Below are 18501 nucleotides of genomic sequence, written 5' to 3'. Positions count from 1 at the left end.
AAAAGTAAACAGGGCACAAATTCTAAAAAAAACATTGACTCATGTTGCTCATTACCTAGTAACCTAGCTTTGGGTAACATGCAATGAAAGTACAATTTAATACAAATATAAGAACTTTTAACAGAACAACAGATAGATACTTTAACATACCTGTCCAGCTTCCACTGGATGGATATACACCAGCGTGTGCTCTGCTGTGTCCACTGAGGTGTAGGAGGTTCCATCTGCTGTGTAGACCACCTGTTGTGAAGGGCGATCCTGATCATCACTATATACAATCTGTGCCACTGTTCCACCTTCAGGGACAAAATGCACCTTGGATGTGCACACAGGAAAACAGCACATATAATTATGTTTTTTCTCTTATCAGTGGTAAACACAGGACAGAAATTTGCACACATTACATTAGCAGAAAGCATTTATATATAGTACACATAGCAATTGGTATTTTCTACAAGGTTTACCCAGATTAAAACAGTACAACATTACTATATGGGCACAATAAACAATTTACAAAGAGCTCATAAAACACAATTGACAATAGTAGCCCAGAATGGAGTTAATGGAATGGACCATAGGCAACTAGGAGAAAAGCACTGGATAATAAAGTAAGCAAATTGAATGGGGCATCATCACGTATCATGACAATTGTATTTATATAAAGCATTTCTACCTCCTTCTCCTTTGCACAGGAATGTTATGAAAAATAATCTGATTGTATTTCTTATCAGTCTAGAACCCTGATGGCGAACCTATGACACACTTGTCAGCACTGACACGCGTAGCCATTTTCGATGACACGCGGCGCCGCCGCAGTGTGGTCCGCCTTTCCTCCTCGCTCCCGGAAACTAACCTTAAAGCCTCCTTTCACGTCGCAGCAAGCAGCAGCAGGGCAGGCCACTCCTTCCTTCCGTGTTCCGCCCTCGCCTGACGTAACGTCCGCGAGGGAGGAGCACAGAAGGAAGGAGGAGAGGTCTGCCCTGCTGCTGCTTGCTGCGACGTGAAAGGAGGCTTTAAGGTTAGTTCTGGGCCCGGTAGCGGGTGGAGGGGGGGCCCGGGGGCGGTCCTAGTAGCAGTGATTTTTCTCGAAGTGACACACCACCCGAGTTATGCTCGGTTTTTTGGCGAATTTTGACACACCAAGCTCAAAAGGTTGCCCATCACTGGTTTAGAACATCTTAAGATTTCCAATAAATAGCTGCTTGAAGTGCTAAAAGATTTATATGAGTTTATCTAGGTAGCCAGGGTTATTTTTTTTTACCTATATAGGTAAAGCTGAAAGATTTTTACTATTGTAATGTGCTGACTTAAAATCATTAGTTAAAGCTACAGTACAATGTAAATCTTAAAAGTTCAACACTATCACTGCCTTCCTTAGACATGTCAGATAATATCACCCTTCTGAAATATTAGTGATTAAAAAGGTAGAAACTAATGAATCTGAACTCAGTAAAAATTCATTGTTGTCCTTTCTCTTATTTGTGGATTTACAGATTTGACATTTATCTTAAGGAAATCAATATGAGTGCCATAGATGGGTCATGGCAATTTCAGAGATGTGGAGAAATATGAAACATATCCTTGACACATGGAAAACCAGGAACTTCCTCACAACCCCTAATAAAACTTCCTCATGAGTTTTAAAAACTGTTCTCATAAGTGGCTTGTATTATGGGAAGCAAGTTAATAGCATCAGTTTAGCTTCTGTTTGACAAGTGTTTTCACGTCACGGATACTTAACTATTTCAATATATCTAGAAGCATTCTTTCAGGTGGAAAGGTGGAGCATATTGACAAATCTGTAGGGAACATTACAATGTGTTCACCTGAGCAGTGCCAATAGGTCAAGAACATAGGGCCGGATTCAATACATGGTGCTCAAAAATGGGCGCTAAGCACAATTCTATGAAGGGTACGTGCCCCTTATATAATAGCACTTAGCGCTAATTCCCATGCAGTAACTTTATGTGCTAGACTTACGCCTGCTGAAACCTGGTATAAATGTTGGCGCCCAAGTTGTGCACACTGACCCATTATATGTTTATGTTTATTAACTTGATATACCACCTTTCATGTCTTAGCAAACAAGGCAGTTCACACAAAAACAATATGCTGCGAAAAGGAAATGGAACTCCAATATTCAAACAGGACAGGATAACCATAGGCTCAATAGATACATAGTAAAAGAAAGAAAAAAATTTAAAACTGTTTTCTACATTTTATATTTAAATATAGATACTACAGATACTGTAACAATGCATGCAAATTTTCAGTCTGTCTCTGATACGCCATGCCCCCTTTTGAATTATGCACTATGGGAACAGGGTGCCCAGTGTTACAGAAGAGTATGCAGCCAAATGCGTGTGCAAATCTAAATTGGTGCCAATTAATATCAATAATTGGTTGTTTGCTCCAATTATTGCTCATTAATGGCTCATCAGCCAATTAAGTTGTGTGCACATCTCTGGATCATGTCATAAAAGAATCCAGGGGATAATGTCCATCTAGTCTGCCCAATTCCATTTCTGATGCAATGACTGACCACAACTGACCTTTGTCTCTCCCTTCACAATTGCTGATAACTCATTACCTTTTGCCAGCATTAAAAACTACAAAAATTATCTTAATAATCAGGGAAAACAGAGAACAGTCACCTGTGCAGTGTTTTGTTCATGTTCAGCAGTTGTGGACCACACTTCTGAACCTTCTGTTTTTGAGTCCATGCTGTCCCCAGTGTGTTGGGCCCTAAGAAGTAGCTGATTGCTAGAGCAAAGCTGGACAGGAAGGATTCATCTGGCTGCTGTGTTTCTACACACACAAGGCATGTAAATATGTAGTAGCATGGCTATAAAAAGAGAAGCAGAATAAAATCTAACACACTAAATATCTCAGAGATAATTCTAATTGCTCAAAATTAAGATAGAAAAAACTACACTTTATGACAAAAATGTATAATAAATACAGGTGGGGAAATGGTAAAATTAAGTCTTACCTGCCAATTTGCTTTCCTTTACTCCCAACAGATTGTGCAGAATTTGCAGATTATGTCCATCTACCAGCAGGTAGAGATAGAGAATATGAATTGAGACATAATAGCTAGTGTGCAGCTGATCTAATTCAGTATTTGATTAACCAAGTAGTGGACTCAGAAGAAAGAATGTTTATAGCTTCTAAAGGAGGCAGGAAATATTTTATATCTAAAAGTATGAAAAAGAACAAGAAGCTTAACCTCCCCCCCTTAAAAAAAACTAAGAAAATAGCAAGTATGTACATAAGAACAGAGAAAACCTTAACAACTAAATGAAAACATCACACAGTGTGTCTAAGGGTAGGTTTCTGGACCGACCTGTTTTGGACTAAAGGAAAGAAAATTAGCAGGTAAGACCTAATTTTACCTTCCTTAGCTTCACCAACAGATTAGACCAGAACTTGCAAGGTGTAGCAAAGCAGTCCTCACACTGGGAGTGGGGGAGAATACGGAAGCTCCCATTAAAATTCTCACAGTATCTAGAGAATTTATTAGGACGTACAATAGGATTAGTATTGGAGCATACTGCATACTGCAGGGGGGAAATTGTTTCTTCAGAAAGTAAGCATTGTCGAACTTGAAATCATTTTTCAATATTGGAGTCAGGTGGAGGTACCCGTCTTCTGGCACTGGAGGAGTAAACTTCATGCTTTGCTTATGTGGGAGCTCTAGAATGCCAAATGTACACCGACAAAGAAAAAAAATTATGTTAAGTTTGGGGCAAATATATACAGTCTCTTTCAGATCGAGCTCACAAGCTAATAGTGAATAAATTGGGACTATAATTTGGACTCTACAATTGTTCAGTGTCAGTGACACACACTGGGGCTTATATTAAAGGGGAAAGAGATACATTGGGGTGGAGAAAGGGTTGGAGCCTGGAGTATTGTTCAAAGAGGGTCATAAGACAAGGCCATTTGTAGTGTAAATTGTGAATATAGATTAGGGGAAGGGATGTTTGGTATTAAGTGGTAAGGATAATATCTTTTTTATGTATAATAGACTTGGAATGTAACATGTTACTGTTTGCTCTTGCTGATTGTTAGAATATACATTGATATTACACAAAACAAACAGATTTGACTGAAATCTCACACTGGAAAACCATGTGAAAAACACAACAAAGAAAATGTTCCACACAATGTAGAAACTCAAAAGAATAAAACCTTTCTTCCCAAGAGAAGTATTCCGCAGCGTGGTACAATCAACGGTGTTAAGCCACCTAGACTACTGCAACGCAATTTATGCCGGATGCAAAGAGCAAATCATCAAAAAACTCCAGACAGCCCAAAACACAGCAGCCAGACTCATATTTGGAAAAACAAAATTCAAAAGCACCAGACCCCTAAGAGAGAAACTACACTGGCTCCCACTTAGGGAACGTATAGCATTCAATGTTTGTACCATAGTTCACAAGATCATTCATGGCGAGGCCCCAGCCTACATGTCAGGCCTCATAGACTTATCACCCCGGAATACAAACAACTCATCACACACATTCCTGAATCTCCTGCAAAGGACTAAAATATAAATCAACATTTGCGTCAAGCTTCTCCTACATATGTACACAACTATGGAATACGCTACCACGTGCCACAAAAACAATGCATAACCTAACCAACTTCTGTAAACTACTAAAAACCAACTTGTTCAATAAGGCATATGTCAGGCTTCTTCCCTGGAAGCACTGGGTTTGTGAACCCTTGGACCACTACCGTGGAGCGGCAGTGGCAGGCAAGGTCACCATCAAAGCAGAGACAAGGCAAGGCTGGACTGGAACCCCAGACTGGAGTTCTGCACTGGAATACACAGGACTGGAACACACCGGACGGGTGCACACTGGACTGGAACACACAGGACCGGAACCTGCTAGACAGGAACACACTGGACCTAGGCTTCACCTACGCTTAGCCACTGTTCCCCGAGGGTTGAGCCCTCAGGTTCGGGCAGCCGGCAGGGCTTACAGGAAAACCGGAACTGGAACTAGCAAGCAGGAACAACAGGAATCAGGATACAGAAGTGCCCCCAGGCACCTAGGCGAAAGCAAGGCAGACAGGCAGGGAATGTCCGGGTTCCAGCAATAGTCAGGTCTGGCCACAGGCAGAGAATATCCGAGTTCAGGCAGTAGTCAGGTCAGGCAGCAGGCAGCAAGTATCGGGGTTCAGGCAGAAAGTAGTCAGATTCAGGCAATGGTCAGGTCAAGTAGCAAGACTATGGCTGGAGCTCCAGTAGCAAGGAGTACTGGCAGCAGACAGGTCTAGGGCTGAAGCTCAGAAGCAAAGGAAAACACACACGGGAAAACCAGAAAGCTAAACACAAGAAAACTAGTAAAGCTGTACACAAGCTAACAAGAAAGCTATGCCCAAGCTAACTAGTCACAAGCTAGAAACTCACACTAAGCAAAACACAGGAGAACTAGTAAAGCTGTACACAAGCCAACAAGAAAACCTATGCCCAAGCTACTAGTAACAAACTAGAAACTCACACTGAACTGGACAAGGTAGCAGTGCACAGAGCACTCTAACATACCAGGGATCTTAGACGATGCAAAGGCTGCAGTCTAAGTGATCAATAAAGCCCTTCAACACCTGAGGAGCAGCTGCAGCCATCAGTAAGCAACTACGGAGGCTGTCCAGGCACAAACAAGAGAGACAAGTCCGGCAGCCTGGAAGAACCGGACCGGACTGGGCTAAAGTCTGGAATGGGTAGGAACATCAAGACAAACTATGGCAGCCACTGGCTTTGGCCACCAGCGGGTGAGAGGAGCACAAACCAAGGAGCAGGCAGAGCACACACGGAACATAGAAGCATAATAGGGTTGAGGTAGGTGCTGAATTCGGAGGAGCAGGCAAAAAAATATGAAGAACTTCTAGTGCCTTGGTAATAAAGGCAGGCAACTCTTCCTTATGAAAGATCCTTCCTGCTATAGGGTAATCCACCTCCTCAGAGGGAAGTTCTCGCTCTTCTGTGTGTCTGCTGTGTCTGAATGTGAGGGAGCTTCTGACAAACTAGCAAGTGGCCTAGGACCTAAAGCAACCAACTCTGTCTCAAGGTCTAAGAGTATGTCTAGTCTTCTCCCTTTAAAAGAAGAGGGCTCCTGAAGATGAGTGAGAGCAGGAGGTTCTTGTGAAACCTGTGCTTATATCATATAAACCTGATTTAGTAGCAACACAAACTCAGGAGGAAAAGGAGCCGAGTTAGAGGTCAAATCAGTTGTAACAAGGCTTCCCACCACCTGAGTTGAGGAATTCAGGAGAGAAACGAGGAGACTCAGAATCTAAGGGCTGGGGCTGACCAGGCGAATTCAAAATGGCCGGTGCAGCTCTGAGGTCTAAAGAAGAGAGAAGGGAGCCTGCCAAAATGTCTGCCTGTGGTTCCATATCATGAGCAAGACTCAAAGCTGCTGGCACATCCAAGGAGAGACTTTCTGAATACTAGATACACAGAGGCAAGTTAGATACTGGCCAGATGCTGTTCACCGAGCCTACCGCTGGGAACATTTTGCGAATTCTGCTGGTGCTGCCACTGCCATGTGCCACTAAGCTGGGGAGAAAGAAAGGAATAAAACCCCAAAACTTGTTGGCTCTGTAGCAGAAACCTCCCCCCCCCCCCCCCCACCACCACCAAGGAAAATAGGCAGTCTAAGGGAATTAACCAGTAAAAGCTGATCTTCCTTGTCAGACTCTCTAGCTGCTAAGTTGTACTGTGAAGAAAGGGTTTTTTGTTTTGCTCAGAAAGCAGGAGATGAAACAGCTAAAGAGCTCGGGGTTGGGGGGGAAGAACCTGCACCACCAGGCGGACCCCAAGAAAGGTGTGGACTCCAACCTTGGCCCACAGCTCAACTGAACCCAAAATAAGGAAAGGAGCAAGCATCTGAAGAAGAGTCCAGGAGCTGCACAGGCTAGTTTCTGCCATCTGCTGGAGATAAATACTGAATTGGAGCAGCTGTATACTACCTCTTATGTCTCAGCTTAATTCGTACTCTCTATCTCCATCTGCTGGAAGATGGGTATAACCTATAAGTTCTGCACTGATCTTTTGGTGACACTAAGGAAAACTGGATTGAATTGATACTCATTTCAACCTCTCTTCTTTTTGGTGAAGATTTCTTCATATGACATGTAAAGGAATTATTCCACTGCACGTGAAGACCAATTTTTTGCATAAGTCATCTAGATCAGAAAAAGCACATCCATGTAAGGATGTTTAAAATTTGCAAGGTATTCTAGAAAATGTTTGCTGAATGTGGAGCCTTTTGTAAAATGTCTACTTGGCAGCACATACAGTGGAAACAGTGTTACAAAACAAGACATATGATACAAAAAGAGAGAGGCATTACTCAAGGCTTTTAACATGTAAACACCGACATAAGAGGCAGATTTTGCCATCTACACATGTGAGCAGTAGATTTTGCAAAACTGTGCAGCCAAATAGTCAATTAAGAAGCTGGCATTTTTTTTTTTTTTTTTGCTTTTTCAGGTGTTTTTTTTTTTTACATCATAGTTCTCCTCCCCCCCCCCCCCCCCCCGCCATCACTGCTTCAAAGCCCAGGTGAGCAGTTAGCTGACAGTTTTGTGTCACTCTGAACAGGTGCAAATGTTGATACTATGTAAGCCGCATTGTACCTGCTTTTGTGGGAAAGTGTGGGGTATAAATGTAATAAATAAATACTGAAAATTTCTGAACAATACATATATTTCCCTTGCAAAACAGTGAATATATGTATACTTCTGAGGTCACCCAAACCTTGCTTAGAACCCTCCCCCCCCTCAAATCTGTGCATGAGGTGGGTATACAAATGTAAGTAGAAGCTTTCCTAAAAATCACTACTTGAAAGGCCCGTTTCTGAGGCCAATGAAACGGGCGCTAGCAAAGCCCTTTCCTTCCCATCCCCCTCCCCTTTTTCGTGGACTTACCCTCCGTGCTTCAGGGTCGTGATGACGTCGAGGAAAGAGCGATGCGATTGGTTAACTGTCATTGCTCCACCCTCGACGTCATCATGTTTGTCGCGAGGGCGGGGCAAACAGGCATGGGGAGAAATTCTGATCTCTGCCACCTCAGGGAACATTCCGATCTCTGACACCTAAAAAACCGGAAGTTGCAGCGCTTCATTAGAACGTTGAGGTAGCAAATTATGTGCGGAAGGGGCATGGCTGTGGACGGGTCTCAGTGAGAGTGAGTGGTGACAGCCTAAGTGCAGGGCTTCAGTGTTTCCCTGCCACAGAGTGAGCTTTGAGGTGAGAATTATTTACATAGATGTCCATTTACAGATACAAATCAGCTTGTTACATATATAAATGGTGCATAACCTATCTAAAATCACCTCCTAAAGCAGGCAGAATGGACACTTTTAGTTAGGCAACCTTAGACATTCAGCTATGCCTCCTAGAAGTCCATAAAATGCACTGCTTCTTTGCAACTTCCCATCAGAAGGTGGCTTAGCTGCTCCCACAAAATCTATATCACTCTTACCCTCAGCCAAGAGTTCAATATTTGCTCTCTTCACCCTTCATTCCAAAGGAACACAAAATCCTACCTTACAAATCTATATCTAATCATTAATTTATTTTTTCACATTTTCAAATCAAATGTAATAGAAGCAATCACAAAATGTAAGACCTTAAGAATCTTGGACATATTTATTTCCACGTCATGAATTTTATTCTCTCCTGTTCACAGAGCTCTTCCATCTGTCAACAGCAATCTGGGAACATTTAAAGCACTACTGAATGGGTTCAAAAACTCATCATGCACCTTGACAGTCATGTGACCAAGTATCACATTCAATCAAAGAATGAAAAATTAACATTAGACTGAACCCAGTTATTTTTAGTAGGTTCAATTAACTTTGTAGTATCGGTTCATTTCTTCTAGGATCATCTGGGAACAGCAGCCACTGGCACTGATGCAATAAGTCATTATCATAGTTCTCAAAGCCATCTTGATTCAGTTAGCAAGGTTTATATTATTTATATATAGGCTTTTCAGTTCTTGTGCATACAGTCCGAGCTACATATACACAATACAGTTGTACATTTTGCCCAGTGGAATTCCACTGTATTGCAGGTAATGTTGAAAACTGAAAATACCGGACACATTTCAAGTTTAAGATGGTAACAGTCTCCTTTAGACAGAGCACTTCCTGCTATTTTATTTAAGCCAATTCATAACCTGCTAGTCCATGCAAAAATTCCAATGGATAATGGCCAGAGGTTAATGAAAGGTCAGAAAAATACTGTGTCCTTAGCATTACTACATAAGCAATTTTTCAGAGGTTATTTATATCCCAGCACACTCCCAGAGCTGTCCATTCTGAAAATAAAAGGCAAGGATTCAACATAGTCTTCATAGGGAAATATACAAGGAAAATGCCAGAGACATCCTAAGACTCTGTCTCTCAGGAAAAAACAAAAAAATAAGCAAGGTCAACTTTACACTTTGATCACATTGTCAATACCAAGTAGAAAGTGATATCAAGATTTGATGGTAAGACATACTTTTCCCTTCCATTATGTCACCAAGGATCAGTCCAGACAACTAAGATGTAGAAAGCAACACTCACAGAGAGCAGGACCAACTCACCACAGAAGAAAGAACCGAAGCCCCAAAGGCAACTTCTGCCTTAAATGCCATGTCCACCGTATAATGCTTATAAAAAGTAGAAGAAAATGCCCACATAGCAGATTGACAAATTTCCCCCAAAGACAACGCCTGAGCCTCCGCTAGAGAGGTAGAAAAAGACTGAGTGGATGTGCCTTAAGATGGAGCGAAGTTTGTTTGCCCGACAACAGGTAAGCCACTGAAATAGCATCCCTGACTCAGGAGGCCACCGTCACCTAAGCCCCAGAAACAGAACAAAGAGATGATCCAACCGACAGAAGTCATTGGTAATCTTGAGGTAGAGCAACAGAGTGCACTTGACGTCCAAAAATGCAAAGCCACATATTCTGCGTAATAATCCTCCTTCCAGAAGGAGGGAAGAAAAACGGTCTGATTGAGGTGAAAGGCTGAAACCATTTTGAGCAGAAAGGAAGGAACCGGATGGACCAACATTCCAGACTACAAAAACCACAGAAAAGAATTCCGGCAAGATAAAGCCTGGAGCTCTGAGATCCACTTCACCAAGGACAGGGCCACAAGAAGCACTGTCTTCAAGGTAAGATCTTTAAGTATGACCTGAGTAAAAGGCTCAAAGGGTGCCCACCGGACCACACAAAGTACGAGCCTAACATCCCACGAGTGATGGAGATAATGCTCTCCCCCTCCCTCCCTCCCTCCCTCCATCCAGACAGGCTTGCGTCCGACCTCATCACACACCAGGCCTGCATAGTGAGCTGAAGACCCGCTTGGAGATTCCAAGGTGAGAGCCACCACGCCATGCTTGTCCAGGTCAGGATTGACCAGGGAATCCAAGCCTCATAATTGTCCGAGACCAGAGACCAACGGCTCAAGACCTATACCTGAAGCGGCCGTATATGAAAACAAGTCCATGGCACCACCTGTAGCGAAGCCACCATGGACACCAAAACCTGATCATAATCCCAGGCCCACCAGGACTAATAAAATTTACCCCAAAATTCTAAAAGAACTTCAAAGTAAAATTGCAGACTTATTACTAGTAATCTATAACCTATCATTAAATTCCAGCTATAGTACCTGAGGATTGAAGAGTGACCAATGTAACACTAATTTTTTTTTTTTTTTACAAAAGAGCTGTAGGGCGAGATCAGGGAAACTACAGATTACTGAACTGACATCAGTGCCATACAAAATGGTAGAAGTTATTCTGAAAAACAAAATTAGTCATGTGTATAGACATGGCTTAATAGAGCAGAGGCAGCGGGAAGTCTTGATCATCAGTCCATTAGATCGTTAACACTAAGAAAATATATATATATATATATATATATATAAATATGGATAATGTTGAGCCAGTTGATATGTGTTGATGTGGAGGGGCATAACTGAAAGGGGCGCCCAAGTTTTCCTGGGGCTGTCCTCGCAAGGCGGCTCTGTGAAGGGGCGGGGAAACTCGTATTATTGAAACAAAATGGGCATCCGTCTTTCGTTTTGATAATATGGTCAGGGACGCCCAAATCTCAACATTTAGGTCGACCTTAGAGATGGTCGTCCTTAGAGATGGTCGACCCGGTTTTCGGCGATAATGGAAACCGAGGACGCCCATCTCAGAAACGACCAAATGCAAGCCATTTGGTCGTGGGAGGAGCCAGCATTTGTAGTGCACTGGTCCCCCTCACATGCCAGGACACCAACCGGGCACCCTAAGGGGCACTGCAGTGGACTTCATAAATTGCTCCCAGGAACATAGCTCCCTTACCTTGTGTGCTGAGCCCACCAAACCCCCCTCCCCCCAAAAAAAACCCACTCCCCACAACTGTACAACACTACCATAGCCCTAAGGGGTGAAGGGTGGCACCTACATGTGGGTACAGTGGGTTTCTGGTGGGTTTTGAAGGGCTCACATTTACCACCACAAGTGTAACAGGTGGGGGGGTGGGCCTGGTTCCGCCTGCCTGAAGTGAACTGCACCCACTAAAACTGCTCCAGGGACCTGCAGACTGCTGTCATGGAGCTGGGTATGACATTTGAGGCTGGCAAAAAACATTTTAAGTTTTTCTTTTAGGGTGGGAGGGGGTTGGTGACCACTGGGAGAGTAAGGGGAGGTCATCCCCGATTCCCTCCAGTGGTCATCTGGTCAGTTTGGGCACCTTTTTGAGGCTTGGTCGCAAGAAAAAATGGAGCAAGTTGGCCAAGTGCTCGTCAGGGACGCCCTTCTTTTTTCCATTCTCAGCTGAGGGAGCCCATCTCTTAAGCACGCCCCAGTCTCGCCTTCGCTACGCTGCTGACACGCCCCCATGAACTTTGGTCATCCCCGTGACAGAAAGCAGTTGAGGGCGCCCAAAATCGGCTTTCGATTATGCCGATTTGGGCAACCCTGAGAGAACGCCCATCTCCCGATTTGTATCGGAAGATGGGCGCCCTTCTCTTTCGAAAATAAGCCTGCTAGTGTATCTAGATTTTCAGAAGGTGTTTGAATAACTCTCTAGTCTGTTAGGCTTTTAGGATTACCACACTGAATATGCATGAGATAGATTTACATATCATGGGTCTTCAGCGTAAGAATATCTGTCTCATGCATATTCAGTGTGGTAATCCTAAAAGCCTAACAGACCTGAGGTGCCTCGAGGAGAGGATGGAGAAGCACTGGAAATGGAAGCAGTGTCCTATTACATACTAACATAGTAGATGATGGTAGATAAAGACTGGAATGACCCATCGAGTCTACCAGATAAGGTAGTTTATGTTTGTAACCCGCTGAGTGAAAATATACCAAAATTGGTATAAATAAGTCACATACCCCACAAGATAGAGGAATATCTACTGTATAATCCTGCATGGTCTGGTTACATCTTTACTTTTTTATTGTTAAACGTTTCTTGTTTTTAAAATTAACCTCAGAATTCACATACCCCAGTTTAAATACCTGCAGTTTTTATGCTGCACAACATGAAAAATATCAAAGTTGGAGAGAAAATTGTGTAGTTCCATTCTACTGACATAAGAACATAAGAATAGCCATACTGGGTCAGACCAATCAAGTTTATTCAAGTTTCCAGTTTATTAGACATTTTCTTTCCCACCCTACAGTGGGTCCATCCAGCCCAGTATCCTGTTTCCAGCAGTGGCCAATCCAGGTCACAAATACCTGGTAGAAACCCAAATAGTAGCAGCATTCCATGCTACCAATCCCAGGGCAAACAGTGGTTCCCCATGTCTATCCCAATAGCAGACTATGGACTTTTCCTCCAGAAAATTGTCCAAATCTTTTTTTTAAACCCAGATACAAGTTCCAGAGCTTAACTTATTGAGTGAAAAAATATTTCCTCCTGTTTGTTTTAAAAGTGCTTCCATGTAACTTCATTGAGTGTCCCCTAGTCTTTATACTTTTTGAAAGAATAAAAAAATGTTTTGATTCACATTTATCCATTCTACACCACTAAGGATTTTGTAGACCTCAATCATATCTCCCCTCATCCGTCTCTTTTCCAAGCTAAAGAGCCCTAACCTCTATAGCCTTTCCTCCCCTTTAACATTTTGGTCGCTCTTCTTTGAACCTTTTCTAACTGTGCTATACCAGAATTGAACTCAATGCTCAAAGTGAGGTCACATGGATCATTAGAGAGGCGTTATAGTATTCTTGGTCTTATTTTGCATCCCTTTCCTAATAATTCCTAGTGTCCTGTTTGCTTTTTTGGCTGCTGCCGCACACTGAGCAGAAGATTTCAGCGTATTGTCTACAATGACACCTAGATCTTTTTCTTGGCTGCTGACTCCCAAAGTGGACCCTAGCATCAATTAACTATGATTTGAATTATTCTTCCCTATGTGAATCACGTTGCACGTGTCCACATTCAGTTTCTTCTGCCATTTAGATGGCCAGTCTTCTAATTTCCTAAGGTCTTCCTGAATAGTTTTGTGTCACCTGCAAATAATCACCTCAGTTGTCGTTCCAATTACCAGATCATTTATAAATATGTTAAATAGCAACAATCCCAGTACAGATTCCTGTGGCATGTAGACTCTGCGGTCAGTCATTGCCTCAGTGCAGCCAGGCAAGTTTCTATCATCCCCAGTTCTCTGGGAGGCTTACTTTCACATTCCCATTTGGCCTCCGCACCGGTGGTTTCTCCACTTTGTGGTCCTCGGCCACCAGTTCCAGTTCAAGGTGATGCGCTTTGGGCTGGCCATGGCACCCAGGACCTTTTCCAAGGTTATGGTGGTGGTGGCCGCTTATTTGCAGAAGCATGGCATGCACCATCTCTATTTGGATGACTGGCTCATGTGGGCTCCTTCCTGGCAGGACAGTGAGGAGGCTTCCACCAGGGTGCTTTCCCTTCTGTCTGCGCTGACATGGGTGGTCAGTTTCGATAACAGTCACCTGACTCTGACCCAATCCTTGGAGTATTTGGAAGTGTGCTTCTACACTTGGCCAGCTCGGGTTTTTCTGCCCCCTCCTCACCAGTTGAAAGTTCGTCAGTAGATAGAGAACCTGTTGTCTATCCGGAGCCCCAGGGCCTGGGACTACATTCAGGTTTTGGTGTCCATGGCGGCCACGCTGCAGGTGGTGCTGTGGTCGTTTTCATATACGGCTGCTTCAAGCGTAGGTCTTGAGCCATTCGTCTCTAATCTTGGACAGTTAGGAGGCTTGGATTCCCTAGTCAGTCTTCGTCTGGACGAGCATGACATGGTTGCTCTTGCCCTGGAATTTTCAAGAAGGTCTTCAGCTCACTATGCAGGCCTGGTGTGTGATAACGTTGTACGTGAGCCTGTCTGGATGGGGGGAGGGCATTATCTCCATCACATGGCACAGGGTGAGTTGTCTCTGGAGGAGGCCTGTTGGTTGATCAACCGGCTAGAGCTGAAGACTTTGCCCCGCTCATCTGGGAGCAGCCTATGTGGATCTTCTCAGACAGCATGAAAGTGGTAGCTTATGTCAGTCAGCAAGGGGGAACTCGGAGTGCCCCTCTTGCCTGGGAGGCTGCTTCCTGTTCCTTTGGGCAGAGGCTTACGTTGCCCTTCTGTCGGCCACTCATTGTGAGGGTGCTCAATACGGAGGCTGACTATCTCAGCAGGATCTCCCTCGACCCGGGAGAATGGCAGCTGGTTCGGGAGGTCTTCAACCTAATCATTGGGTGGTGGAGAGACCCAGTATCCGATCTGATGGCTTCTCGGTCCAGGGTGCAACTGGGAGCCTTCTTCAGTCGCAGGAAGAAGATGGGTTCCCTAGGGATCGATGCCCTCATCCAGCTGTGGCCGGTGGAGGGCCTTCTGTACATCTTTCCTCCCTGGTTGATGGTGGGCAGGGTGTTATGGCAGATTACAGCTCATCTGGGCCGGATTGTCCTGGTAGCGTCAGACTGGCCCAGCCGTCCTTGGTATGCAGATCTGATCCGGCTTCAGGTTCACGCTCTGATGCCCCTTCCACTTCGGAGGGGCCTTCTTCATCAAGGCCCGATCCTCATGGAAGAATGTGGCGGATGTTTGAGGCCTGGGTGGCCCAGTGGAGTGTTGCCCTACTTCAGGCTTTGGAACACATTTTGGCCTTTCTGCAAGATGGGCTGCAACAAGGCTTGTCTCTCAACACCCTGAAGGTTCAGATGGCGGCCTTGCCCTGCTACTGGGGTTGTATTCGGTGAATGTCTATTTCAACCCATCCAGATGTGGTCCATTTTTTGCGGGAGGGTCTCGCATCTTCGTCTTCCTCTGTGGCCCGTGTGAGCTCCTTCTCGGCGGGACGAGGATGCTTCCTCCAGGGTGCTTTCCCTTCTGTCTACGCTGAGGTGGGTGGTCAGTTTCGATAAGAGTCACCTAACTCTGACCCAGTCCTTGGAGTATTTGGGAGTGTGCCTCTACACTCGGCCAGCTCGGGTTTTTCTGCCCCCTCCTCACCAGTTGAAGGTTTGTCAGCAGATAGAGAACCCACTAGTGGGCCTTTTACTTAAAAATAAGTGTGCACTAAATGCTAGAGACGCCCATATATTCTGGAATTTTTCAATTTGCTATAAAACACCCAAAAGAGGAGTGAAGTTAATAACACACCAAAAATTAAACTTCACTAAATCCGTGTTCAGTATTTTTATTCCGTTTGGCAAACTTCCTTATTCAAACAAAAACTTATAAATGTATGACTGGAAGGAAAAGGCCTCAAAATATACACCAGTCTATATGTTTTTTAACCTATCAATCATCAGTTAAAACCTTTCCTTATTTCAATACGGTGTTACAATCATGCACAAGTTTTAGTAATGTTCAAATACCAAACTAACCCCCCCACCCCTTTTTACTAAGCCGTGCTAGCGGTTGCCGCGAAGCAATGCTGACACAGCCCATTCAAAATGAATGAGCTGAGTCGGCATTAGCACACCAGCAGCTGCTGGCGCTGCTTAGAAAACAGGGGGATAAAACCTTTCAAAATGTATTATAATGTCACTTAGCTTCAAATGACTCAGATACTCAGAGAAATGTCCAGATACTGGCCATCACTGCTGCTCAGGAGATATCAGATCTTATTTCAAAAGTATTACTTCGGCTCTTATTAGCCTTTCTGAGCCCCTTTTGACAATTGTGTACTTATTAAAGTTATAACAATTAAAAATAAAAAAAAACTCACCTTGAGCTACTACTGAAGGATAAGCTAAATAATTAGTTAATTAATTTAATAACATTTTCCTGGGTCACAGCTTTTACACAGGTCCTTCTTAAAATTTTGTCACTTTCCCCCAAATTCTATAAATGGCGCTTAAAATTACATGCACAAATTTGGTTGCATGCCCAATTTGCATGTGCAATTTATTTGAACAAGCCAATTAGCGCTGACAATTAGGTACTAATGGGAAAATTAGGTTCTTACCATGATAATTTTCTTTCCTTTAGTCATAGCAGATGAAGCCATTACGTATGGGTTGTGTCCATCAACCAGCAGGGGGAGATAGAGAGCACTCAACTTTTCACAGTGCCTCATGGCCAGCTAGCTCCACTGCCTCTTCAGTATTTGAAGCTTCCAAACCACTATGGCAAACCGCAATGGGAATAACATGAACTTTCCTCACAGCGAATGATGCCCCCTTAACAAGAGCATAAACTCAAAAAAGGCGGGAATGAACTCATCCTCCTGGAGGGAATAAACTCGTCCTCCACTTTGTATAAACGGAGGGAATACTTGCATCCTCCTGGAGGGAATAAACTCATCCTCCCAAAACATGAACTGGAAGGAATGAACTCATCCTCCTATAACTGTAACAAGAATCCTGAAGACTGTTTTCCGATTCCCCAAGGAAGGAATATAACGTCAGGAAACAAGAACAGCAACTAAAATCAGAATCACTGCAATACAGACAATCATACAGGGAGGGCTCATGGCGTCATCTGCTATGACTAAAGGAAAGAAAATTATCATGGTAAGAACCTAATTTTCCCTTCCTTGTCATCAATCAGATGAAGCCATTACGTATGGGATGTAACAAAGCAATCCCTAAATAGGGTGGGAACAAGCCACACCACGCGCTAGCACCTGTGCTCCAAAATGTGCATCCCTCCTGGCAGCCACATTCAGCCTGTAATGTCAGGTGAAAGAGAGCTTAGAAGCCCATGTGGCAGCACTGCAAATCTCATGAAGAGATAGTGCTCCAGTTTCCGCCCAGGAAGAGGAAATCGCTCTTGTGGAATGTGCCTTAAAGGCTTCAGGCGGTGCCCGGCCAGACAGCAGATATGCTGACAAGATAGCTTCTTTGAGCCAACGGGCAATAGTGGCTTTAGACGCTGAAGACCCTCTGCGAGGACCTGCAAACAGCACAAAAAGATGATCAGAGGTCCTGAAAGAATTTGTAATTCGCAGATACTGCAACAGAGTCCTGCGCACATCCAAAAGGTGCAACTGCCCAAATGAATCTGGAAACTCCTCCTCAACAAAAGAGGGAAGAAAAACAGGCTGGTTTAGGTGAAACGCTGAAACCACCTTAGGCATGAAGGAAGGCACGGTCCAAACCGTGACCCCTGACTCTGAGAATTGCAGAAAAGGGTCTCTACAGGACAGCGCCTGGAGCTCTGACACCCGTCTCGCCGAAGTAATGGTCACTAAAAAGACGGCCTTCAGTGTCAAATCTTTCTCTGAAGCACGCCGAAGCGGTTCAAAGGGAGCCCCCTGAAGGGCCTTCAATACTAACCCCAGGTTCCAAGCTGGACAAGGTGCCCGCACGGGAGGACGGAGCCGAAACACCCCTCTAAGAAACCATGCCACATCTGGATGAGCAGCTAAAGACACGCCTTCAACCTTGCCAAGCAGGGAGGCCAATGCTGCCACTTGCACCTGCAGGGAATTATAGGCCAAGCCTTTGTGTACACTATCCTGCAAAAAGTCCAGAATCGGCGAGACAGGAGCCCGCAACGGAGAAAGCGCTCTTGAAACACACCAGACTTCAAACTGGCGCCAAATCCTGGCATAAGCCATGGAAGTGGAACGCTTGCGGGCCTGCAGGAGAGTGGAAATTAACCTTATTTGAGTAGCCTTTCTCTCTCAATTGCACCCTCTCAATCACCATGCCATAAGACCAAAGCAGCAGGCGTCCTCCATGGCCACCGGACCCTGTGACAACAGGTGCGGAACCAGAGGTAACGGAAAGGGAGCCTCCAACAGCATCTGTCGGAGGTCCGCATACCAAGGCCTCCTGGGCCAATCCGGGGCAATGAGCACCACTTCTCCTGGATGCAGCCGAATCCGCAGGAGCACTCGCCCTATCAAGGGCCACGGAGGGAAGACATACAGCAAGCCCAGGGGCCAGGGTTGAGCCAAGGCATCCAACCCGGCAGAGCGAGGATCCCTCCGTCTGCTGAAGAAGCACGGGACTTTGGCATTGGAACTGGACGCCATAAGATCCATCACTGGCTTGCCCCAT

At 44.5% G+C, this 18501-nt stretch overlaps 1 protein-coding gene across 1 annotated transcript in view; it reads right to left on the bottom strand.

Annotated features, from left to right (window-relative positions):
- PRDM10 (PR/SET domain 10) overlaps window positions 1-18501 on the bottom strand; it is a 221294-nt gene that overhangs the window by 178329 nt on the left and 24464 nt on the right. Inside the window, 2 exon segments of the mRNA XM_030221158.1 lie at window positions 151-315; window positions 2655-2845. Of these exon segments, the coding sequence (XP_030077018.1) occupies window positions 151-315; window positions 2655-2723 (234 nt within the window). The 5' untranslated portion in view covers window positions 2724-2845.

Source organism: Microcaecilia unicolor, chromosome 12 (assembly GCF_901765095.1).
Source record: "Microcaecilia unicolor chromosome 12, aMicUni1.1, whole genome shotgun sequence".
Lineage (NCBI taxonomy): Eukaryota > Metazoa > Chordata > Amphibia > Gymnophiona > Siphonopidae > Microcaecilia > Microcaecilia unicolor.
This window is presented reverse-complemented; position numbering and strand designations above follow the sequence as displayed.